At 36.5% G+C, this 25,935-nt stretch overlaps 1 protein-coding gene across 5 annotated transcripts in view; it reads left to right on the top strand.

The window, feature by feature from the left end:
* ITPRID2 (ITPR interacting domain containing 2) overlaps nucleotides 1–18,103 on the top strand; it is a 38,856-nt gene extending 20,753 nt beyond the window's left edge. For 2 of the 5 annotated variants that reach the window (XM_022567184.3, XM_089916600.1), the window contains 8 exons: nucleotides 619–1,827; nucleotides 4,262–4,339; nucleotides 4,418–4,545; nucleotides 4,935–5,085; nucleotides 6,151–6,216; nucleotides 7,124–7,585; nucleotides 16,247–16,364; nucleotides 16,951–18,103. In XM_022567184.3, the coding sequence (XP_022422892.2) occupies nucleotides 619–1,827; nucleotides 4,262–4,339; nucleotides 4,418–4,545; nucleotides 4,935–5,085; nucleotides 6,151–6,216; nucleotides 7,124–7,585; nucleotides 16,247–16,351 (2,199 nt within the window). In that variant the 3' untranslated portion in view covers nucleotides 16,352–16,364; nucleotides 16,951–18,103. The remainder of the gene's footprint in view (nucleotides 1–618; nucleotides 1,828–4,261; nucleotides 4,340–4,417; nucleotides 4,546–4,934; nucleotides 5,086–6,150; nucleotides 6,217–7,123; nucleotides 7,586–16,246; nucleotides 16,365–16,950) is intronic. The other 3 variants (XM_022567185.3, XM_022567186.3, XM_022567188.3) reach the window with 3 other exon arrangements.
* Nucleotides 18,104–25,935: the final 7,832 nt, after the last annotated feature.

The raw sequence follows: 25,935 nt of genomic DNA, 5'->3' as shown, positions 1-25,935 counted from the left end.
TGATGCAAAAGCATGAATGGAGAGTAGATCAGTGATGAAGAGAAGATATGAATGTTAACTGTTTTTTCAAATAAGAATGATAGCTTAAGAGTTATAGGTCTTTTTGTCTTTTTCATACAGTAATGACTAAGGGAAAGGGCTCTAAGAGAAAGAGAGCTTGATGCAGAAAAATCTGGGATGAAACTGGAGAAATACCCTAGCCCTGGAGAGGATGTGATCAGAAGTACAGGTTGGAGGGATTAGCTTTGAAAAGAGATACAGTTTTCTTTCAGAATGGAGAGGAGGGAATGATGAGGAAAGGTATGGGGAAATTTGTAGGTGTTGGGAAAGAAGTTAAGAAATTTCTGTCCATTTTCTTTGTGTCAGTGTCATATGTTAGAAGAAAAGGAGATGGGTATTGAAAAGGGATTTAAGGAAAATAGTAAAGATCTGGAATAATCTTTGTGAGAAAGTGGAGGGGTTGTTGATCAGGGGCACTGAAAGCAGTTTAGAACAGCACCAGAGCCAAAACCAAGGTGGGAGACCCCAAACGTATAGAAGCATCGTATCAGTTTGGTATTTTGTTAATGCTACTACTTATTTGAATTCTCCATCCTTCTACCTGTTTTCTTTTCACAGGTTCACGAGTCCTTGCAAGCCATGGGGAGTAGTGCTGATAGTTGTGACAGTGAGACAACAGTCACATCATTTGGTGAAGACCTTGTCACACCAACAGCACAAGACCAGCCTTATTTTAATGAATCAGAAGAGGAGTCTCTTACCTGTCCTCAGATGGGAAGAGAGAAGGCAGCAACAATTGCTGACAAACGGTCAGATGGCCAGGATTTCCCCCAGTGCGAGACTGTTGAGAATACAGGACATCAACAGTCCACCTGTAGTGCAGGGGATCACGTTACTGAAATTACTGAAAGGAAAGAGGATGTGTCTCCAGCACAGCCAGTGGAACTACTGAGGGAAGCAAGTGCTGAAAGTGATGTGGATAAAAGCAGTGAATGTGAATTTGCCCAGTATACCACCCACCATATTCTTAAATCATTGGCTTCTATTGAAGCTAAATGCAATGAGAAGGGCGCTGAAAATACAACTGGGCCTCCCTCTTCTGTGGACAGAGTTAATACAGCTTTGCAAAGAGCGCAAATGAAGGTTTGCACTCTGTCTAATCAAAGAGTGGGGCGTAGCTTGATAAAGTCAAAAGATCTGTTAAAACAGAGGTACTTGTTTGCAAAAGCTGGCTATCCTCTAAGAAGGTCTCAGTCTTTACCAACCACCTTGCTGAGCCCAGTAAGGGTTGTATCCTCTGTCAATGTTCGGTTATCCCCCGGAAAAGAGACCAGATGCAGTCCACCTTCCTTCACTTACAAGTACACACCGGAAGAGGAACAGAAATTAGAAAGAGAGGCGATTGAGCATGATGGTCAGTCTTTAGTTAAGTCCACCATTTTCATCTCTCCATCATTTGTGAAGAAAGAAGAAGCCGCCCAGAGTGAGGTGAACCGGTTGGAGGAGTGCCATCAGCGAAGGACTCCGGCCTGTTCACTGTATGCTCCGGCACCTGTATCTCAGTCCACCTGCTCCCTTCACTCTGTCCCCTCCGAGTGGCAGGAAGGGCCCCTGTGTGAGCACATGAGAACTCTGAGCACTCACAGCATTCCCAACATATCAGGCACCACCTGTAGTGCCTTCACTTCCCCTCTGGGGTGTCCTTACTCACATAGACATGCTGCCTACCCTCACCGAGTGTGCTCTGTGAACCCTCCTTCTGCCATCGAAATGCAGTTGCGAAGAGTGTTGCATGATATTAGAAACTCACTACAGAATCTTTCACAGGTATGAGAAAAAGTTTATCCTTCTTACCTTTTTTTCTTTTATTGGTCTGAGTACCTCTTAATTTTCAGGGAAGCTGGGACCCATCAGGCCTGAGCTACCTCAGCCTCATTTTCCTGCATGCCTCAGCTTATCTGTACCTGCCCCCTCCCAGCGTCTTCCCTCCTAGCTCAAGGGAACAGCTGTAACTAATTCTGAACAAGGTGAATTTCTCTGCTCACAATCTCCCTCCTTTCTAGAGAAGAGATTTTGCTCATTAGGTCTCCTCCCTTCTTTAGCCTCTCCTGCACTGTCGTTGTCTTAGTCAAGTTGTCTCTGTTATTAAAAGAACTTCCCTCTCAAGTACCGTCTGTCCTTTTCTTTTCCATCTGACAGTGTTCACCACCTCTTCTTTCTAAGTTTTCCTCCCCTTGGCTTCTGTGTCGCCGTATGTTCTCCTGGTTCCACTCGTTGCTCTCTGACTAAGCTTTCCCTTCATCTGCTGACTCCTGATGCTGGTCGCCTGGCACAGAATTAGTCTGCTTCCACTGAGTTAAAAGGCTGGGACCACCCCAGAAGAGAAAAAAATCAGGTAAAGTGTGAATTTGAATAAGAACGGTCTATGTGTCTTGTCACTTTTAAAGTCATCGCTCTCAGATTTGTTAGTGGGCTGGAAATAATTTCCAAAATAAGCTTTGAAAAGAAGTAAATTGTCTCTTGGTTTGCCTCTCACGTTTCCTTTCTTTATTTTTTAAATTAATTAATTCATTTATTTATTTTTGGCTGCGTTGGGTCTTCATTGCTGCGTGCGGGCTTTCTCTAGTTGCGGCAAGAGGGGGCTACTCTTCGTCGTAGTGCGCGGGCTTCTTGTGTTGCGGAGCATGGGTTCTAGGCGCTTGGGCTTCAGTAGTTGTGACGTGTGGGCTCAGTAATTGTGGCTCGCGGGCTCTAGAGCGCAGGCTTGGTAGTTGTGGCACACGGGCTTAATTGCTTCGCGGCATGTGGGATCTTCCTGGACCAGGGCTCGAATCCGTGTCCTCTGCATTGGCAGGCGGATTCTTAACCACTGCACCACCAGGGAAGCCCCACATTTCCTTTCTAAATCTCTTTCTAAACTACTTATATTTAGACAGTTGAGGAAATGAAGAAAATGACAGTGTAATGTAATGATCGGGTTATTCAGTTAAGAGTCGAGAGGCATAGAGTATATATAATAGATCCCTTATCATGGTGACATAGTAGACAGGAAGCCACTTGGACAGTAAAAATGAAAGTTGGAACTTTTCAAGCTATGTAGTAAAATACACCTTCTTTTAAGTATAGATTTTATCCTCATGATGATTGTCTCCTAATGATTTTCAGTCTAACCAGAAAGTGGGTGTTTCTCCTTCCTCCTTACAAAATGTAGTTCTATCTACATGTGAGACATTTAACCTTTCAGCTGCAATTATATGAAGCTGGGGATTCCCAGGGTCCTGTCCACCTGCACCCTCAAGTGCACCTGTCTAGGCCAGCTTGTTCTGCTCTAAATGTGGTCTTCTCTTCAGTGTCCCATCAGTAACTCAGCTAATTAATTTCCCCACCCTCACACCACCCCACCTCAGTAGACAGATGCTCTTCATGACCTGGCCTCTGCCTATCTCTCCAGGCCCATTCCCTGTGTGTGTGCTCCAGCCACACTGGACTGCATGCAAGCCTCTACACAGGCGTGTGTCCCTAGGTGTCTGTTTCTTTACACATTCTACTTCTTTTTTTTTTATACCTGGAACACCCCGCCCTTGCCTTTCTTCACCTGACCAAGTCCCTTTTACTGTTAAGGCTCAGCTCAGGGGTCACCACTGTCGGGAACACTTAACTGATCTGGATTTTTGCTTGTTCCTATCATAGCATTCCCCATGCTGCCCCCAGCCAATATTATATATATATATTTTTTACTTCTGTTTTCTCTTCTTTCTTACACTGTGAGAACACTTGAAGGCTGGAAGTGACTTTTACTTCCTTTTATCTTTTTCACTGCCTAAAATAGTGAAGCATAGTAGATACTCAGATGTCTAAGAATGAGTGTGATGATTGCTTGCTACTCTCTCCAGCCAAGTTAGTAATTTCTGTAATCTCAGAATGATATTTGCTATTGCTTCTACATTTCTGAGTTTTATTTTTATTTTTCTGCTTTCTCAAGGCAAGAGAGAGGTCCTGTAAGACATAGGTTTGAACTATTTGTGTTCCTTTGCCTCTTTCCCGTTCCAATACACTGACTTATAACCTTCAACAGATAGGAGTAGTGGGTAGCATTGGGGACTGATTTATTTGGTTCCTGCTTATAACATGAAGTGGTTTTTGTTTTTTGCCTCAAAGAGAAAAATATGTAGACCCCAAATTCTGCCTTTTTAACACCTTAGATAATTTGGAAGCAGTCACTTTAACATTGATTCCTAATCATACTTCCACTCTTTTGAAGCACCCTGTGATGAGAGGGCCTGATCTTGCTGCTGCTCCCTATAGTACTCAGAAGTCATCTGTTCTACCTCTTTATGAAGTAAGTTCTTACTTAAATCTCTGTGTTACAAAATAATTTGTGTGATTTAGAAGTTAATGCTGTTGTATTGTATTTTAGAATACTTTTCAGGAGCTCCAAGTAATGAGGCGGAGCCTGAATTTGTTTAGAACGCAAATGATGGATTTAGAATTGGCAGTGCTGCGTCAGCAAACCATGGTTTATCATCATATGACTGAGGACGAAAGGTAAAAGTTCATTTGACTCAAAATATTTTTCTTTCTAAAAAGCATTGTTAACTTTTTTTTTGAAGCTGGGTTTTATTTCTACTGTTGTGTACCCTTTATGTAGTCTGTGAACCAGTATAAATAAAATTGGGCATAGTGTTCTGCTAGGTAAACTTCTCTGCCTTTGGTGGATTGAGGAAGATAGTGGTTGCAATCTGTTTTTATTGTTTGGGATATTTGTAATCGAGGAGAGAGGAAGAAAAACCAGTTCTCCCAGTGGTTACACCTATTGCAGTCGCTGTTGTGCTAATTTATAGAATTTGGAGTTCAGTACCTTCTGAAAGCTTGTGAGAGAGTTGTGAACACTGAATCTCCAAACTGCTTTTTTCAAACTTTGTGCCTACTGATAGATATGAAGTTGATCAGCTCCAGAGCTTGAGAAATTCAGTCCGAATGGAACTTCAGGACCTGGAGATGCAGCTGGAGGAGCGTCTGCTGGGGCTGGAGGAGCAGCTTCACGCTGTGAGTGTGCCTTCGCCCTTCCGCTCCTCAGCACTCATGGTACGCTACCTTGGGTTGTGCATAGGTTTTTCACTCAGGACTTGTTTATAATGTTCCACACAATTTAAGACAGATGTCTCAATTTAAAAACACTTATTTTAATGGCATTAGAGACATGCAGAGTTTTTAAGGAGCCTTTCCCGCAAATCAGTGGAATGTGCAAGTTGTAATTATTTTCTTAAATGTTTAGTATATTTAGAAATACATTGAAAAATCATAATTTTTAATAATAGAAAATGAGGAGCAATACAAAAGTTTAGGATTTTAAAGGGAAAATGATAGTGGGTTAACATATGACTGATATAGATGTTAATCATTGCATGTAACTGTGAAGAACACAGATATATGTAATATATATATTTCACTTAGACTTCTTTTCCCCCTTTCTTGCCTTTGAAAAAAAAAAAACTGTTTCCTTTAAACGTTCCCTTTATTTTGGATTCTTTTCCATTCTTTGTTTTTTAAGGGATCAAATGATATCTTCGTAAAAGCAGAGAAACATGTATTCAACCAAGAGAATAGAAAGAAACACTGTTTCTCTTTATTTTGTACCACTGTTCTTACTCCTAAGGTTCCTTTCCATGCAATTTGAACTCCAACAGTTGTATTCTTATTTTTGCCAAAATCTTCTAGTCGTAGAATATACTGTTTTGAAATGTTGAAATACTGAATTTTCTCTTTGTTAATTGAACAACATACCTGATTTTGTTAAAAATAAATGCATGAATACACACACATATATATGTACATATATGGAGTAGAATATGTGTGTGTATACACATATATATATGTATAGCATAGACTAAGAATATCCTGTATTGTCAATGAATATCTTTTTCCATAAAAGGCTTTGATCCATTATTCTGAGAAATGTGTGTTGGTGAGAGCAGAGAATCAGAACATCTTCTATACAAACTTCAGTCACAGTAACACATTTTTTAGGATCCTGTGACAGTTTAGACTGACCTTTGTGACATAAAGGACTGCTTCAGAGCAATAATTAGTTCATTATAAAACACTTGCAATTTGAAAAAATACACACACATATTGTTCTTACTTTTTCAGGGAATGTGTGGCAGTAGAAGCGCTGATAACTTGTCATGCCCTTCTCCATTGAATGTAATGGAACCAGTAAGCCTCTTTCCTTTTAAATCACTGGGGAAGGGAATGATATAATATTTCATAAACACACAGTTTTCCTAATGTAGATGAAATTTTTTTAAAATACAGAATTTGATAAGTTAGTTAAATTGATTAGAAGTGACTCGGGCACTTCTGAAAGTCCACCGCCATCTTTGGCCACTGAAGAGCCAGTTAATTGCAAAAGTGATTTATCTTTGTGGTCTAAAGGAAATAATGCATCATAAAAAGTAATTCATACTCCAGGAAATGTGCTTTCACAGTCTGTCTGATTCCAGGTCCTTTTGGTAATTGGATCTGTAAGATGACTACTTTTTGAACAAAAGTATGATTTTTATTATTTTTTAAGCAAGTCAGTTCATTTGGGGGGCATTATGAGTAGCTATTTTATTTTTTACAAGTTACTCTTCTTTTTTTTTTTTTTTTTTTTTTTTGTGATACGTGGGCCTCTCACCATTGTGGCCTCTCCCGTGGCGGAGCACAGGCTCCAGACGCGCAGGCCCAGCGGCCATGGCTCACGGGCCCAGCCGCTCCGCGGCATGTGGGATCCTCCCGGACTGGGGCACGAACCCGTGTCTCCTGCATCGGCAGGCGGACTCTCAATCACTGCGCCACCAGGTTACTCTTCTTGATAAGTAATTTGGACCCCTGTGTGGGACCAAGTAAAATTTCATCCAGCTATAGTTTAGTTACACATTTCATGGCTTGATCTCTGTGAATTTAAATTTTCCTTGCTATTTTTGCAAATGAAATTGAGTAGTAACTAAATGAATGCATTAGAATCATGTCTTTACAAGTTAAGTGATTTGGGGCAGTAATCACACCTAGGATTTTAATCTTCTTTTAACTACCAATCTTAATTTCAAGAGAGAAGAATTACAATTTTTCTCATCTCCAGGTCACTGAACTGATGCGGGAACAGTCATATCTGAAGTCTGAATTGGGCCTGGGCCTTGGAGAAATGGGATTTGAAATTCCTCCTGGAGAAAGCTTAGAATCTGTTTTCTCCCAAGCAACGTCAGAGTCATCTTCTGTATGTTCTGGTCCCTCTCATGCCAATAGAACTGGAGTACCTTCTAGTGACTCAGTGGGCAGACCCAAAACCCATCTGGTACCAAGCAAGAAAGTATTCCGAGCGTCGGTGGCCTTAACACCAACTGCTCCTTCTAGAACAGGCTCTGTGCAGACACCTCCAGATATGGAAAGTTCTGAAGAAGTTTTTGCAGCTGAAGAAGCCTCAGAGGCTGTAGGACCGAAATCTGAAGTGGAGAAAGAGCATGGAAGAATCTCATTATTGCCAGCTGCTGAGGAAATGCATAAAAATGTGGAGCAAGATGAGTTACAGCAAGTCATAAGGGAGGTGAGTAAAATCTACGCTTAGTTTATTTGGAGTAGGTTTTGTTTGAACATTAATTATTTATAAGCTATTCCTTTGATTCACTGTATTCAGTAATTTTCCCATTGATCCTACTCGTGTCTATTAAGTATCTATGAAGAAGGCATATGTAGGGTTCAAATAAGTGAACACATGACAAACTCTCTAGACCTCTGTTTCCACCTTTGTAAATTAGGGATTATAATTTAGATCTTTTCCAGGATTAAAAGCTGTCATTTAATAATGTCAATTGACATTAAAAAATGGTGTTGAGATTTTAAGAAGTAAAAAAAAATTTGAGCTGTTTGGCTTAGTGGGTGGAGAAATGTGGAAATTATATAAGTTGTTCAAAGATAGAAATACAAAATGAAAAGAAGGTTTACCCTGTGTGATTAGTAGTATGCAGACCTGAAATATTTAACCATAGTTGTAGGTTACCAAAAAGACTGCAGAAACTTAGGAGGATTAGTAATCAAGGGCAAACATTAATTGAGAAAATTAGTAAAATAGTTGCTTTTGGCACTAGGATCAGGTGGTAAGGAATAGTATGTATATCATTTAAAAAGGGAGACTGCTATAGATACATGTTTATGATGACTTTTTTTTCCTTTTCTTCTCAAATCACATTGTGTCTTTGGGTGCAAAATCCAATAGAGTGCATGGAATAAAAATTACACATGTTGAATTTATTTTTTTCATTCTGTTCCCTGTATTAAGAGTAACTCTAAGGAAGAACCATAATTACTCATAATTCTTTCCAAATGAGATACTAAAATCCATGATAAAAAAGGATCATTCATTCTTTCCAATAGTTGAAAAGAAGAATATCCTATAAGTTAAAAAAAAAAAACAAAAAGGTTTATAAGTATCTTAATGAGTACCTGCTCTGTAAGGGTAAAAGAAAGATATGAGACATGAATCCTTAAGCTTAAAGTCCAGTAGGAAGGTAAATAAGACTAACTCAGGAAACAATTGAAAAATCATACAGAAATCATTTGGTATAATGTATTGAGAACTAAGAATTTAGAACTGGAAAAAATCAAACTGAGCCAGAGAAATTAGTGTCAGTGACTCCCTCTTTTTAATCTGTGTATTTCCAATAAATTCAGTAACGTGAACTTAACATATTTTTAGAATTAACTCATGAGTAGCATAAAACAAATTTTTAGTGGTTATAGGTCAATAATGGTGGCAACAGACCAAAATGTTCCTTCAAATGGGCCATTGATCCTCTGGGTCCAAAGATTAGTTCATGGGTATTAGTTGCCACCATTTATAGCTGCATGATAGTGGCTTGAGAAGTATACTGAAAATACTCAGTTTTGTTATATAGTATGATATATGCATTCCTAAAAATCGTTGTGCTATGCAAATTTGTATAATAAAAACACAGAGCTTATGGGGAAAATAGTATTAGAGGCATAACACTCAAAACTTGTGACATGTTTTTAAAATGGTAAAAACCTAATAAAAACAGTAACACTATTTTATAAATGTTAAATGGTTAAGAAATACATAAATACTGCAATAATGTGACACTTTACCTTGAAAAAGACCTGAAACTTGCTTGTGGAATTGGACTTTGGAAGGGTTGCAGCTTGTGAGTTATTGTGGAGTGGTGGAGGAGGGTGACATGAAGTCCAGCAGAAAGTTTTAATGCCAGATGCAGATAGGTGCGCTTCATAACACAGTGAACTGACATAGCTGGTAGGTGTTTAATGTTTGTACAGTTTGGGTACTCTGTTCCCTGGTTCAGCTGACATTCAGACAAATTCACATTTACAAAACAAGCATTCTAGCAGATGAGACTGCATGTATGTAATTTCTTTTCATGACATGAATTACCAACTTAAAAGGTCTTAATTCTATAAATTTTTTTGTCCTACAAATGTAATTACTTTTGTAGGTTGATTGTGGCTGGCAGATATTTAGCAGGGTCTGTACATGTACATTGCTCAGTTAGTTAGGTGTGACTGATTATAATTCATTCTTATTTATGTGTTTCACATCAAAGATCAATTTTTGAGTAGAATTGAGTTTTACTCAAAAAATTATTTTTCTCCACAATATATATGTTAACTGAGGAAATAAGTTTTAAGGTACTCTCCCCCCACCCAGATATGTGATATTTTTGTTCCCTTTAGCTTGTTTTGGTTTGAAAATTTTCCTTGGAAACTGGACTTTATGTACTCATTTAGCACAAATACTCCCTTAATGCACTCTTGAATCCTCATTTTTAAAGTTGTTAATGGATGGCCTGATATGTGCTGTAAGTAATTTCCTGGGTGTAAAGCATCCCTAAGCCAGAACATTGATATTTTGGCTGATAGAAAATAGCGTATATGTAGAAAAGTTGGTTGTTTCCATCATAATGTGGTGGTGCTAGAGAATTAATCATTTATAAGAACATCCCATCAAATATGGAAGATTTTATAATTTGAAGACTGATATGCAAGGCAAATGTTTGAAGAATTTTTCAGAATTTGTTATTAAACCTGTTAATTAGAAACCCCTAATTCAGAATTTGGCATAGTTTGGACAAACTTTGGCTTAGTATTGACCCTTTTAACTGTCTACAAAGAAGGACTTAGCAAGCAAAATACGTAGTAGATCAAACAAGGCATAAGAAGGAATACTTAAAAAAAAAAAAAAGAAAAAACTACAGACTAATATCACTGATGAACAGAGATGCAAAAATCCTCAACAAAATACTAGCAAACAGCACATTAAAAGGATCATACACCATGATCAAGGGGGGTTTATCCCCAGAATGCAAGGATTCTTCAGTATACGGAAATCAGTCATCAATGTGATACACCATATTAACAAATTGAAGGAGAAAAACCATATGATCATCTCAATCGATGCAGAAAAAGCTTTTGACAAAATTCAACATGCATTTATGATAAAAACTCTCCAGAAAGTGGGCATAGAGGGAACCTACCTCAACATAATAAAGGCCATATATGACAAACCCACAGCAAACATCATTCTCAATGGAGAAAAACTGAAACCATTTCCTCTAAGATCAGGAACAAGACAAGGATGTCCACTCTCACCACTATTGTTCAACATAGTTTTGGTAGTTTTAGCCACAGCAAGCAGAGAATAAAAGAAATAAAAGGAATCCAAATTGGAAAAAAAGAAGTAAAGCTGTCACTTTTTGCAGATTACATGATACTATACATAGAGAATCCTAAAGATGCTACCAGAAAACTACTAGAGCTAATCAATGAATCTGGTAAAGTAGCAGGATACAAAATTAATGCACAGAAATCTCTTGCATTCCTATACACTAATGATGAAAAATCTGAAAGTGAAATTAAGAAAACACTCCCATTTACCATTGCAACAAAAAGAATAAAATACCTAGGAATAAACGTACCAAAGGAGACAAAAGACCTGTATGCAGAAAACTATAAGACACTGATGAAAGTAATTAAAGATGATACAAATAGATGGAGAGATATACCGTGTTCTTGGATTGGAAGAATCAACATTGTGAAAATGACTCTACTACCCAAAGCAATCTACAGATTCAGTGCATTCTCTATCAGACTACCTGTGGCATTTTTCACAGAACTAGAACAAAAAATTTCACAATCTGTATGGAAACACAAAAGACCCCAAATAGCAAAGCAATCTTTTGAAACAAAAACGGAGCTGGAGAAATCGGGCTCCCTGACTTCAGACTATACTACAAAGCTACAGTAATCAAGACAGTATGGTACTGGCACAAAAACAGAAATATAGATCAATGGAACAGGATAGAAAGCTCAGAGATAAACCCACGCACATATGGTCACCTTATCTTTGATAAAGGAGGCAAGAATACACAATGGAGAAAAGACAGCCTCTTCAATAAGTGGTGCTGGAAAAACTGGACAGCTACATATAAAAGAATGAAATTATAACACTCCCTAATACCATACACAAAAATAAACTCAAAATGGGTTAGAGACCTAAATGTAAGGCCAGACACTATCAAACTCTTAGAGGAAAACATAGGAAGAACACTCTTATGACATAAATCACAGCAAGATCCTTTTTGACCCACCTCCTAGAGAAATGGAAATAAAAATAAACAAATGGGACCTAATGAAACTTCAAAGCCTTTGCACGGCAAAGGAAACCATAAACAAGACGAAAAGACAACCCCCAGAATGGGAGAAAATATTTGCAAACAAATCAACGGAGAAAGGATTAATCTCCAAAATTTCCAAGCAGCTCATGCAGCTCAATATCAGGAACACAAAGAACCCAATCCAAAAATGGGCAGAAGACCTAAATAGACATTTCTCCAGAGAAGATATACAGATTGCCAACAAACACATGAAAGAATGCTCAACATCATTAATCATTAGAGAAATGCAAATCAGAACTACAATGAGATATCATCTCACACCAGTCAGAATGGCCATCTCAAAAAATCTAGAAACAATAAATGCTGGAGAGGGTGTGGAGCAAAGGGAACCCTCATACACTGTTGGTGGGAATGTAAATTGATACAGCCACTATGGAGAACAGTATGGAGGTGCCTTAAAAAACTAAAAATAGAATTACCATATGACCCCGCAATCCCACTACTGGGCATATATCCTGAGAAAACCATAATTCAAAAAGAGTCATGTACCACAATGTTCATTGCAGCTCTATTTAGCCAGGACATGGAAGCAACCTAAGTGTCCATCATCGGATGAATGGATAAAGAAGATGTGGCACATACATACAATGGAATATTACTCAGCCATAAAAAGAAATGAAACTGAGTTATTTGTAGTGAGGTGTATGGACCTAGAGTCTGTCATATAGAGTGAAGTTAGTCAGAAAGAGAAATACAAATACCGTATGCCAACATGTATATATGGAATCTAAAAAAAAAAAAAAAATTGGTCATGAAGAACCTAGGGACAAGACAGGAATAAAGACACAGACCTACTAGAGAATGGACTTGAGGACACGGGGAGGGGGATGGGTAAGCTGGGAGAAAGTGAGAGTGGTAGTGTCTATATGGACATATATACACTACCAAATGTAAAATAGCTAGCTAGTGGGAAGCAGTCGCATAGCACAGGGAGATCAGCTCGGTGCTATGTGACCAGCTAGAAGGGTGGGATAGGGAGGGTGGGAGGGAGGGAGATGAATGAGGGAAGAGATATGGGGATATATGTATATGTATATGTATATGTATATGTATAACTGGTTCACTTTGTTATAAAGCAGAAACTAACACACCATTGTAAAGCAATTATACTCCAATTAAAATGTTTAAAAAAATAAATAAGTATAGCATCAGAGAACCAGGTTAAAAAAAAAGGAATACTGATGTCCTTAAGAAAATAAACTCTTCTGAAGCAGTTTAAAAGCATGTGTTAATAGATAAGTTAGTCTAATGCCATTTACAATTTAAACAAATAATTTGGGTTATCATCTTAGCTCAATTACAATGGTGTTCTGTTAAACTTTGTTTACAAAATATTTAAAATTCAGATTAGTCTTGATTCTGTTCATTTAAAATTGGTAATCTTTTTACTTAAATATACATGGTACTGAATTCCAATTTTTTTTAAGCTTATTGTATCAGCTACCAAGAAAATTAGATTGTCTTCCCAGTAAATTATGGGTCTCTAACCCCATTAACAAAGCTACTATTCATGAAGAAAAGATTTAAGCTTGGGTTGAACAGTTTTGTAGGTGAGGATTAAACATGTTTGGCAGACACTTTCAGGGAAGTTTTCTTATTGCAGTCATGGGTGCATGAAACGATGTCTATCAGGCCTTTGTTTCCATTATTTCACCGTATGTGAACTTTTTTAAAAGAATCCTTTCATTATTTATAATGTGTTAATGCAGTAGTTTAATGCAGTAGAATTCTTTTGAAGGAACACACTGGAAGTTCTTGCAAATATTCAATACACTCATTTAATAACTAAGCTTTTTGTCAGATGAAAGATACCCCATTCCTGTGCAGATTGCATATGTTGTAGTGGGGACACGTACACACTCTTGGAATTTGCCCAGGTGGTCTGTGATGTATGTAATCAGTGGCCTGAAACTGTTTATAGTTACTTTAAAAAAAAAAAGTAAGAAAGATTACTTAATAGAATAAATGAGCATCTGCCCACAGAAGCAAATGGAACAGAATTACATATCAAAGCATAAACATAGATTGCTCTGTGTAGAGAGTACTTTGTTTATTGAAGTTCCTAGGCTTGGTTCATGCCTTTTTGTATCTATTACATTTCATCTGGCAAGCTTTAACATGTATTTTGGTAAATACACAGCTTGCATGTGTTCTTATTACAATTCTATTAGTGATCACTTGATATAATGGCTGCCACACAGGAAGCACTCAGTAACTCAGTAGATGCGTAGTAAATGGACGTGTTGCCCCACACTTCAGGCTTGCTGTCAGCCTGTTTATTTGCCAATGTGCATTCCTTCCTTAATCTCAAGTAGTCTGTCTTCAGCCTGTCTTACTTTTTGAAAGTTATAAAGGTGACTTCACCATCCATCCCACTGATTTTCTCACTACTAATCCTTCCCACCTCTCTGTAGCGTGGGAGACTTTGGAACTAATTTATTTGTTCATACATTTATTACTTCAATAAATTATCAAAGGCATTTTGTCATTTTCAGTGCTAGTCTGTAGTCCTTTGTTTTTCTACTTTCTGTTCCTTTTTGTGTCTGATACTGTCTCTCTCAGGCATGTGCTGTCTCACTCTCTCATTGATGCATTTATTCAGACATTCATTGAGCACTTACTGTGTGCCAGGATACATTGATTAATTTCCATTTGAGCTCCCCGTTTCTATTCTAATTCCTCTGTACTCTTTACCTAGTAGGAACTGTCTTGTTGGCTAGGCTTCTTTTTGCTGTGTCTCCAAGGTGCTCTTGGTACAGTTTTCATCCTCACTATTGTCTGAAATTTTCCTTACTTTTTCATTATTATGTTAAAGACTGCTATTCTCTGAGAATTTATTTTTTTCCTCTTCTAGCCCATACTAGTCTCTCATTTTTAAAAATTTGTTCTTATGTCATTAATGAATTAATAAATAATTTTCTTTCAATATTTCATGAAACAATATTCATTTTGTGCCCACCTAGATTATAACATCCTTGGTAGAGACTCTTTATGCTTTACTCCAGTAATATCTGTACCCCACACCCCCCCAAATGTTGGCACACATTTTGGTTTGTAGAGAATACTTTCTAGCTAGTTTGTTTTTGAATGATGAAGTACGATGAGATGTGCATTGGACAACAGGACTGAAAGACTCTGCTACTCACTGTCTTTTGTAAATATAAATTTACAGAGGATCTGATTCAACACACTGCATTTGCACTTGTATATTGTGGCAAAGAGATTCTGGTTTTCATAATATTTGTATCCAATACATATTTGTTTAAAAAATGAATCTGAAGTATTATGAACTTAAGAAACTTGTGATGTTTTGTTGTTTAAAGCTCAGAAATATTGGTAGAAGGTAAGATGAGAAGCTTCTATTTATTCAAATATGTTTCAGTACAGATGGCTGGTAGCTAAGGAGCATTTGTTTCTCTGAATACTTATGTATAAATATGTATTGTGTACCAATTTTGCGTGACATTAATACAGAGCCATTTTTGGAAAGACTTCAATTGAGATGTGTTCAGGATGTACTTAGGAACATTTAAGGGAACAGATCAGGCTGACAGGAAACTGGAAATGTAGAATTTTTTAAAGCTGGTTGAGAGTGTCTCAAGTGCTAATTCGGGAAGGCATTATCAGCTTATTTCAGGAAATACACATTTAAAGCCTTCACAGAGGGCTATTCGGAGGTGATGCTATATCATTAGAGAGAAAAAGGCTTAGATAGGCACGTGTAGTGTTTGGGCATCTGGAGAAGAAAACGTTGATGGAATTGTCATTGCCCCTAGGTCTGTTTGCCTTTTCCAACAATAAAATGATGTAATCCTTGTCCAAAGCAAAATTTTCAGACCGGTGACAAATGTACCATACAACTAAATAAATATTTATTTCTTTAGAGTTTATGGTGGATTAGAGGATTTTTTTTCATGTTTTAAACTAAATTGTACTAGATGATCATTTCTTCTTTTCACTTAAAATGCACATGTTAGGTTAGAATAATATGTAATAACTTCTTTAGATACTTTGCTTTCAGTTAGTATAAACAGGCAATACACCTGTATATTATTTTGCCACTAATAGGTTTTCTTAACAATGAGAATACTTGAGTATCCTGCTGGTTACCAAACAAAGATAGACATTAACAAAAAACATAAAAGTGAACCTAACATTTAATCAGTTCTTTCAGGTTATTTTGTGTCATGGGGCAAATTATCTAATGAAGTTTTTAAATCTAACGTTTGTTAATGTTCTCAACTTGAGAATTGTGATATTTTATAATGGAGCTATCTGAGTTGTGCTAGACAAGACCTCACAATGTGATCTGAGTTTGAGGATAGATGGATGTGATTCCCTACTTGCTCTCTGTATTTCATGAAGGGTTTACATGAAGGTTGTAGTTCTTTCTATAGTTTAGCTAACTGCAGGAATTAAATACTATTTATTTTTCTGAAAATAGAATAAAATGGATTATAGTCATATTGTTAAATTCTTATTTTCCTCTTCTTCCATTCTAGATTAAAGAGTCTATTGTTGGGGAAATCAGACGGGAAATTGTAAGTGGACTTCTGGCAGCAGTATCTTCAAGTAAAGCATCTAATTCTAAGCAAGATAGTCATTAAATGGAATTTATAGGTAAATTTTTCTGAATTTCTTTGTTTAGATAAATGTAAATTAATACTTAGCTTTTAATACTTTTTTTTTTTAGTATACAGGTCTGTTTCTCTAGCTAAATTTTGATTTATAGAAAGTATGTAATATGTTATCCTGCAGTGTGAAAACCTCTTACAACCTCATTTGAAGTGTAAGCAAGTCAAATCTCATAATCTCAAACCTCCAAGGGATTATTGATATTTTGTCATTTTATTGAAATTTCATTATAGTAAATAAATTCTGGAATTGGGGAAATTGGGACCTTCAAACCTGAGTTTTATCTTGATAGCACTGGTTTTAATGTTATTTCAAATGTACAATTTATGGATCAAGATTTCAAGCCTTAATCATAAATTTTTAGTATCTTTGTCTTTTAAAGAAACCTATCCCATAGGTCCCATATCTAATCATGTCATAATTTATAAAGGAGGATCATATATATATATATATATACACACATATATATTTATATATATATATTTTTACAGAATATTCTCATCCTTCCTTTTAAAGACCTTTCAGTAGTAATTGAAAAATGTGTAATGTTCACTTCTCTTTCTTTTTTAAGATTGGCATGGGTCCTATTAGCTGTGTGATATTGGAGTTATCAATGATATACACTGGTGGAGGTGTCATTTGTGCTTCAGAAGATACTTGCTGCTGAGCTGGGCTACTGTATACAGTGTACAATGTTTATTTCTTCTGTGCATATCTTTTTAAAAAAACATAGAAACTTAGGCACTTTGCTGACTTTATTTCTTTTCTAAACTATCAAAACTGTAGCCATTTGAAAAGCCTAATATTTATTTGTATGTCAATATTTTCCAATTGATTCCCTAGGAAGAATTAATTTTAAAACTTGAAAACTTCCAGACTTAACCAACTTATAAATAACATATTTCTTCAGACTAGCTTCTTAAAACACTGACCTCTATGAGGTATTTACTGTGCAATAACTGATTCATTTTTTGAGAGCTTGAAACAACCAATGATTTTTCCCTCCACTGCTGTTAATTAGTGTCACTTCCAAGAAGAAAAATTGTTCTCTTGTAAAAATTGCTCTTAATTCTTGAGGAGGTTACTAATAGCAGTAGGATAGAATTTATATGTTACCTAAAACTACTTAATGTTCTTACACTGTAAAGCATTGTTACTTTACCCAAGACAATTGCAATTTTATTATAGCTTATGTAGTTTTTTTTTTTTTATTTTGGAAACATGCCTTAGGTTAAACACTATGTACTTATTGCATTTTCCAGACTTCTTTATTATAAGGAGATGTTTCTTCTTTTAGACTAAATAGTGGAGTATTGCCAAAATAATGGGGCCTGTGACTTGAATGGATAGAAATGAATAAGCTGGTTTTGTTTTTTCAAAATGGAAGTAATTTAGATTTGTTTTTCTCATAGTAGATGGTTTTAATTCATTTTTAACCAGTGAGAACTGTTTATGGGGAAAAAAAGGAAGGTAGTTTCCTATTTGGTTTCATATATGTTAAATAAATGTGTAAAGTAACAAGCAAATGTTATTAGAATTATTCTTTAGCATTTATAATTTTCAACTCCTATCATATTTCTTTGTGTGAAGTTTTAATCAAAAGTGGTTGAGATGTTAACAGTATACTTTGAAAGAATATCTAAAAGGTTTTTAAATGTCTGAATTATCACACAAAGGCTGATTTCTAAAAAAAAAAAATTAATAAAGTTATTTATTTTGCCTAACATGTTTTTAGTGATTTCTTTTCTTGAACCACAACATGAAGAATTTGGATTAGATATGAAGAGTAACAAATAAGGTCCAAAAGAATTGGAGCATATAACCTAATAGGCTAAAATTCTCTTTTCCTCAAGAGGCCTCTATGATGCTTTCAAAAATGGTTAAGACTAGACCACCCTGGAGAAGGAGTGCACACTGATGCCTCTTGGTCTCATCCAGTTCTGTGGTCCTAATGATTACCATCTGAGGCAAAATAAAACTTTTCTTTAAAATGCACTGTTAGACTACAAAGAACAGACATTAAAATATTACCTTAGTCTTTGGCCAAATTATTCAGCAATTTGACTACTTGATTCTCATAATTGAAATGATACATATAAGCCAAACATCCAACGTTAATAGTTATACAGATATCAATGATTTTTAACTAATCAGCTTTGTAGCCACTTATAGTTCATTTCTGACAATACAAGATAGCCAGAATTTGACAATCAAAATGAAAGGTAATACAACTGGAATAACAGCCTGAGTCAATGGGCAAATCCCTTACACAGTTTATAAGTCAAATAAAATGAACTTCATCTCCTCTTTCCATTCTAAATCTTTGTGTACTTGAACATTTGAAAGCTACTATATTCACGCCACCATGCTAGCTGCTGAAATGAATGAGAGCGGGTCTAGATGGAAGGACAGGACATTTTTTTTTCTTAATGGTAAGTATCAAATGAAAAATATGAAGATCATAAAAAGAATCTGCAAAAGTGTAGCCTGGGGTGGTTGGAGAAGTAAGTCTTCACCAAGAAGATTTGGTTTGAGTAAAGTCTTGAAGAATGGGAAGTGGAAAGGATAGGGTTTAAGTTATCAAGAATATTAGCAAAGGTTATAAATTGAGTTTGAATTACTATATAATTGGCGAAGGCATGTTTTTAAGAGCCCAAGCTGTGTATAGCTTGTACCTATTGTGCTAAGAGCCTGAATGAAGAAGGCATAGAAGGAAAACGAAACTTGAAATGGTGATATGGAAGTTGGGAGCCACTGTGAATGATGTACCATTGACAAAAATGGGCAGCTTCTCAGACTTGAAGTAAGTACTGTTCCTCTAAGAACATTAGGTTGAATTTCTGTAACATTTAAAATAATTGTCTTAGGGCTTCCCTGGTGGCGCAGTGGTTGAGAGTCCGCCTGCCAATGCAGGGGACACAGGTTCGTGCCCCGGTCCTGGAAGATCCCACATGCTGCAGAGCGGCTGGCCCCGTGAGCCGTGGCCGCTGAGCCTGCACGTCCGGAGGCTGTGCTCTGCAACGGGAGAGGCCACAACAGTGAGAGGCCCACGTACCACAAAAAAAAAAAAAAATTGTCTTACACCAATTAAGACAATAAATTGTCTTACACCAATTAAGACAATTAAGCTCAGCTGGATGTCTCACCTCTTTTTTTTTATTTATTTATTTTTAAAGACATTATTTTTAGAGCAGTTTTAGGTTTACAACATTTAACTTGTTGTAGAGGAAAATAAGAATGCAGTAAAGTGCATGTAAAATAATGTAAAAAAAAAAAAAGTATGTTTCAGGGATTCCTGAAGAGATGGTGTACTGTCCATTCTCCTGACCTGTCCAAATGGGAGTGTAGTGCTAGCTGGGAGAATAAAGCAGAACTGAAGCACGGTTTCTTGTTTTTGTTTTTCTTACCTTTTCCTGGAAAGGAAGAATTGATAGCACTTAGGAAGTCGGAAGACAAAATATTCTATCTTATAATTAAATTAAGGATCTAAGTGTAGGTTATGTATGGCTGTTAGAATCATTTATGAATATTGAAAGCATTTAGTTAACACTCTAGCTGCATTCTAAATGTACAAAGTTAAGATGTCTTACCTAATTAATAGCTCTCTCCTATACAGTTTTTTATTTCCATTTATTACTGTTAGGTGAGGCCCTTCACCTTTTTTTGTTCTCATTTTCACAACTGATGCTCTGTTTCTCCTAATGAATAAGTAATGGCTTGTGTACAGAATGTTTTGTGCCCAGCAACAAATCAGAAATGTACTCAAAGAAACATGTCAAACAAATGCCAGGGGCCATTTCCTCCAGTAGGATATCCCAACGGAGGCTAAATCTTTTGTGTACAACGATTAACTAGTTTACGTGTTCACTCTGTTCACTCAAAAGGTTGCTGGATACCCATACTTTTTAAGGTTCTGAGTTTGGGAAAATGGAAATATAAAGAATGAGTTAAGAGCATGTTTTAAGGAAAGTTAATAAAGTACATTGTTTAGACCTTTGAAAGGATCAATACATTTAGGAATTATATTGTCTCTTTTTGTCCATTTTTTAAAAAATCTAAAGCGTTCTTTAATGGATAGGAAAGCATATTAAATGTAGGTAACATGAAGTTGGAATGAATAGGAAAGCAATTTGAAGAGCAGACTTCAGAATGACTTAGAAGTGGAACTGAGCAAAGAATGTTGCTTTATTTTAGAAATAAAAATATTTGAAGTGATGACAAAATATTTTAAATAAACTGATTAACCTCTAGGCTTACAAGAAAAAAACTGAAGGAAACTTGAGAAGTTACCTTATATATACTACTTAAGAGGAGATCACACAACTATAGATAAAACATGCATTTTGTAAATATTTCTATGTTCTTGTGGTTTTATAGAACCTACATTCTATACTTTTGATGCCCCTATTGATTTAGATTTACAAAAATGTCCCTTGAATCAGCCTTGATGTCATAAATACACTTTTATGGAATTAATAAAAGTAGTATTGAATGACAAGTGTACTCAATTTGAACATTCAAATGATATGCAACAATATAATATTTTAAAACAGAGATTCACGTTTTATACTAAATTATTTTTGGTTCTTGATTCTAATATGCATAAATCTCTTAATTTTCCTAAGAGAGCAACTTGACAGTGTAACACACTTTACAAAATATACTTTATAATTTTATGCCTTTAAAAATATTGGGACTTTCCTGGTGGTGCAGTGGTTAAGAATCCACCTGCCAATGCAGGGGACATGGGTTCAATCCCTGGTCCGAGAAGATCCCACATGCCACAGAGCAACTAAGCCCATGCACCACAACTACTGAGCCTGTGCTCTAGAGTCCGCAAGACACAACTACTGAGCCCACATGTCACAACTACTGAAGCCTGCACACCTAGATCTCGTGCTCCACAACAAGAGAAGCCACCGCAATGAGAAGCCCGCGTACCACAACAAAGAGTAGCCCCCACTTGCCACAACTAGAGAAAGCCCGCACCCAGCAACCAAGACCCAATGCAGCCAAAAATAAATAAATAATTTATAAAAAATATTATTAAATGTCATATGTTTGGCTTCATGAAATATAGAAATGTAAATGCTACTTTTTGTTCATAAATATACCTATTTTTTCCAGTGTAATTATGCTTATAGCTAGTAATAGTAGTGTTTTTGTTAAATAAAAGTGGTTAAGTATCACTCTATTTCTACAGGTACTTTCTCAGAAAGCAATGTACTAGATCACTAGAAAGGGTAACAAAATATTTAAAGAGGGCTAGTATATATGAGATTCATGCAGTCATTGACTTGACAAGGTTGTACATGTTTCTAGTGGTTAAGGCTCAAGCTGGGTTCAGATGTCTGCTATGTAGAACTGGGATGGTAATAATAGTACCTCTTTCATAGAGTTGTTAGTATGAATATAAATGCACTTGGCACAGCTCAATAAGATTTGTGGTGGTGGTGGTGGTGGTAATGATGATGGGTAGAAACAGGGTAACATGTAGATGAGGTATGGCAAATTAGGCATTATGTGGAAGAGAGAACCTGAACTTCTAGATCCAGGTCTGAACCATTTGTCTTCATTGTGGTCTTTCAAGCAGTAGAACCAGGGACTGGCAAAGAACCCTGACTCTCCTGTTACATGAAAGGTGGAGATACTGAGTTTCCATTTTCAACAAAGAAATTTTGTTCTTTGGAACAAAAAAATTTTCTAATGGAATACCACTTAGAGTAATGCTTCTCAAACTTTAATATGCATAGAAATCAAATCACCTGAGATTTTGTGGAAATGAAGATTCTGATTGAGTAGGTCTGGGTCCTACTTTCTGGGGTCCAAATTTCTGCATTTCTAGAAGCACTCAGGTGAAATTGATGCTTCTAGTCCATGAACTGTACTTTTAGTAGCAAGGATTTAGATTAGTAGGTCTTACTACCTGTCTGCCAGTTACTTCAAAGGGAGAAATTTGGTAAGCAGGAAAAGGAATTTTTATCTTCAAGGAGATGTCATCTTAGAGGCCCCCTTCAGGAAACTTTTCATTACAGCCCAAAGTTAAAAATTAAGAACAAATGTATATGAAAACCAGAGAAAGATACTACCTAAAAAGAAAATTACAGGCCAGTATCTTTGATGAATACAGATGCAGAAATTCTCAACAAAATATTGGCAAACCAAATCCAGCAACACATAAAAAAGATCATACACCATGACCAAGTTGGATTCATCCCAGGATCACAAGGATGGTTCAACATACACAAATTAATGCGATGCACCACATCAACAAAAGAAAAGACAAACACCACATGATCATCTCAATAGATAAGAAAAGGCATTTGATAAAATTCAATATCCATTCATGATAACTTACCAAAGTGGGTATAGAGGGAACATATCTCAACATAATAAAAACTATTTATGACAAACACACAGCCAAGATAATACTCAACGGTGAAAAGCTAAAAGCTTTCCTGCTAAAATCTGGAACACGACAAGGCTGCCCACTCTCACCACTTCTATTCAGCATAGTATTGGAAGTCCTAGCCATAGCAATAAGGCAAGAAAAAGAAATAAAATGTATCCAAATTGGAAGGGAAGAGGTAAAATTGTCATTATATGCAGAAGACATGATACTCTATATAGAAAACTCTAAAGACTCCACACACAAACTACTAGAACTGATAAACAGATTTGGCAAAGTAGCAGGATACAAGATTAACATACAGAAATCTGTTGCATTTCTTTACACTAACAACAAAATATCAGAAAGGGAATGAACAAAAATAATCCCTTTTTAAGTCGCACCCAAAAAAATAAAATACTTAGAAATAAACCTGACCAAGGAGGTGAAAGACTTAATGCTGAGAACTATAAAACATTAAGAAGGAAACTGAAGATGATTCAAAGAAATGGAAAGATATCCTATGTTCTTGGATTGGAAGAATTAATGTTGTTAAAATGGCCATACTACCCAAAGCAATCTACAGATTTAATGCAATCCCAATCAAATTACCCATGACATTTTTCACAGAAGTAGAACAAATAATCCTAAAATTCATATGGAACCATAAAAGACCCAGAATTGCCAAAGCAATCCTGAGGAAAATGAACAAATCAGGAGGCATAACCCTCCCAGACTCTAGACAATACCACAAAGCTGCAGTAATCACATCAGCATGGTATTGGCACAAAAACAGACATATCGATCAATGGAACAGAACAGAGAGCCCAGAAATAAACCCACACACCTACGGTCAATTAACCTTTGACATAGGAGGCAAGAATATACAATGGGAAAAAGACAGTCTCTTCAGCAAGTGGTGTTGGGAAAGTTGGACAGCCACATGTATATCAGTGAAGTTAGAACACACTCTCGTACCATACACAGAAATAAACTCAAAATGGCTTAAAGACTTAAATATAAGACATGACATCATAAAACTCCTAGAAGAGATCATAGGCAAAACATTCTCTGACATAAATCATACAAATGTTTTCTTATGTCAGTCTCCCAAAGCAATAGAAATAAAAACAAAAATAAACAAATGGGGCCTAATCAAAAGCTTTTGTACAGCAAAGGAAACCATAAACAAAAAGACAACTTAGAGAATGGGAGAAAATATTTGCAAATGATGAGACTGACAAGGGCTTAATTTCCAAAATATAAAAACATCTCATACAACTCAACCTCCCAAAATAAACAACTCAATTGAAAAATGGGCAGGGGCTTCCCTGGTGGCACAGTGGTTAAGAATCCACCAGCCAACGCAGGGGACACGGGTTTGAGCCCTGGTTTGGGAAGATCCCACATGCCACGGAGCAACTAAGCATGCACGCCACAACTACTGAAGCCTGAGCACCTAGAGCCCGTGCTCTGCAACGAGAGAAGCCACCACAATGAGAAGCCTGCACACCGCGACAAAGAGTAGCCCCCGCTCACTGCAACTAGAGAAAGCCTGCGTGCAGCAAGAAAGACCCAATGCAGCCAAAAATAAAATAAATTAAAAAAAAAAAAAGAAAAATGGGCAGAAGACCTAAATAGACATTTCTCCAAAGAAGACATAAAGATGGCCAACAGGCACAAGAAAAGATGCTCAACATCGCTAATTACTACAGAAATGCAAATCAAAATTACAATGAGGTACCACCTCACACCAGTCAGAATGGCCATCATTAAAAAAATCTACAAATAACAAATTCTAGAGAGGGTGTGGAGAAAAGGGAACCCTCCTACACCGTTGATGGGAATGCAAATTTTTACAGCCACTAAGGAACACAGTATGGAGGTTCCTCAGAAAACTAAAACTAGAATTACCATATGATCCAGCAATCCCACTTCTGGGCATATATCCAGACAAAACTATAATTCAAAAAGATGCATGCACCCCTATGTTCGTAGCAGCACTATTCACAATAACCAAGACATGGAAACAACCTAAATGTCCATCGACAGATGAATGGATAAAGAAGATATGGTGCATCTATACAATGTAATACTACTCAGCCATAAAAAGAACTAAATAATGCCATTTGCAGCTACATGGATGCAACTAGAGATTATCATACTGAGTGAAGTAAGTCAGAAAGAGATAGACAAATACCACATGATATCACTTATATGTGGAATCTAAAATATGACACAAATGAACCTATCTATGAAACAGAGACAGAATCACAGACATAGAGAACAGACTGGTGGTTGTCAAGGGCTGAGGGAGGGATGGAGTGGGAGGTTGCGGTTAGCAGATGTAAGCGTTTATATATAGAATGGATAAACAACAGGGTTCTACTCTATAGCACAGGGAAGTATATTCAATATCCTATGATAAACCATAATGGAAAAGAATATAAAAAAGAATATATATATGAAACTGAATCACTTTGCTGTACAGAAGTAATTAACACCACATTGTAAATCAACTATACTTCAATACATTTTTAAAAATTGAGGACAAATGTAAGCAGAGCACATAGGAAGGGAACCCACCAAAGGACTCATAGAAATGTACAATTTTCAAGAGAGTCTTATGTGGCAGCAATCGCAGCATGAGCTAGGAGCTATTTTACTGTTAATGATAGCAGCTAATAAGTCTATATACTGTGTTGAGTGTACAATGAGAAAACGCAAAGATAGTCTGAGTCCTTCTAGAGTCAACCAGTCAAGAAACAGAATGAGACTCAGAAAGGAAAGAACTAGCTCTGGAGATGCTTCAGAAAGAGGAGATGAGCTCTAGTGTGGAGTTTGTTCCAGTAATTGGTGTTTGGAGGAGTTTACCATTGCTTTTGGGAAGGGATTAGTGATTTAAAACAATTACACCTATGTTGAACACATTGTAATATGTTGTGTTCTTGAATAAATTGTTTAGTAAACCCATCCACAGATGATTCATGGTTTTATTTTGGTATATGTCATATAACTCCTTTTATTATTTTTCCAGTCCCAAGGTTAAAAACCCCTGAGGTCTTGCGAAGTAGGTATTATGTGATGAGTTGATTCTGTAACATCTATCACACTCCTGTGCCTGGGCAGAGGTTGCTCTTGATTGAATCACAGGCTCATCAGATAAAT

This window comes from Delphinapterus leucas, chromosome 8 (genome assembly GCF_059928025.1).
Source record: "Delphinapterus leucas isolate spDelLeu-1000000601 "Yukka" chromosome 8, BTC_Dleu_Yukka2, whole genome shotgun sequence".
NCBI lineage: Eukaryota > Metazoa > Chordata > Mammalia > Artiodactyla > Monodontidae > Delphinapterus > Delphinapterus leucas.
Note: the sequence above shows the minus strand (reverse complement) of the source record. Positions and strands in the feature narration are given on the sequence as shown.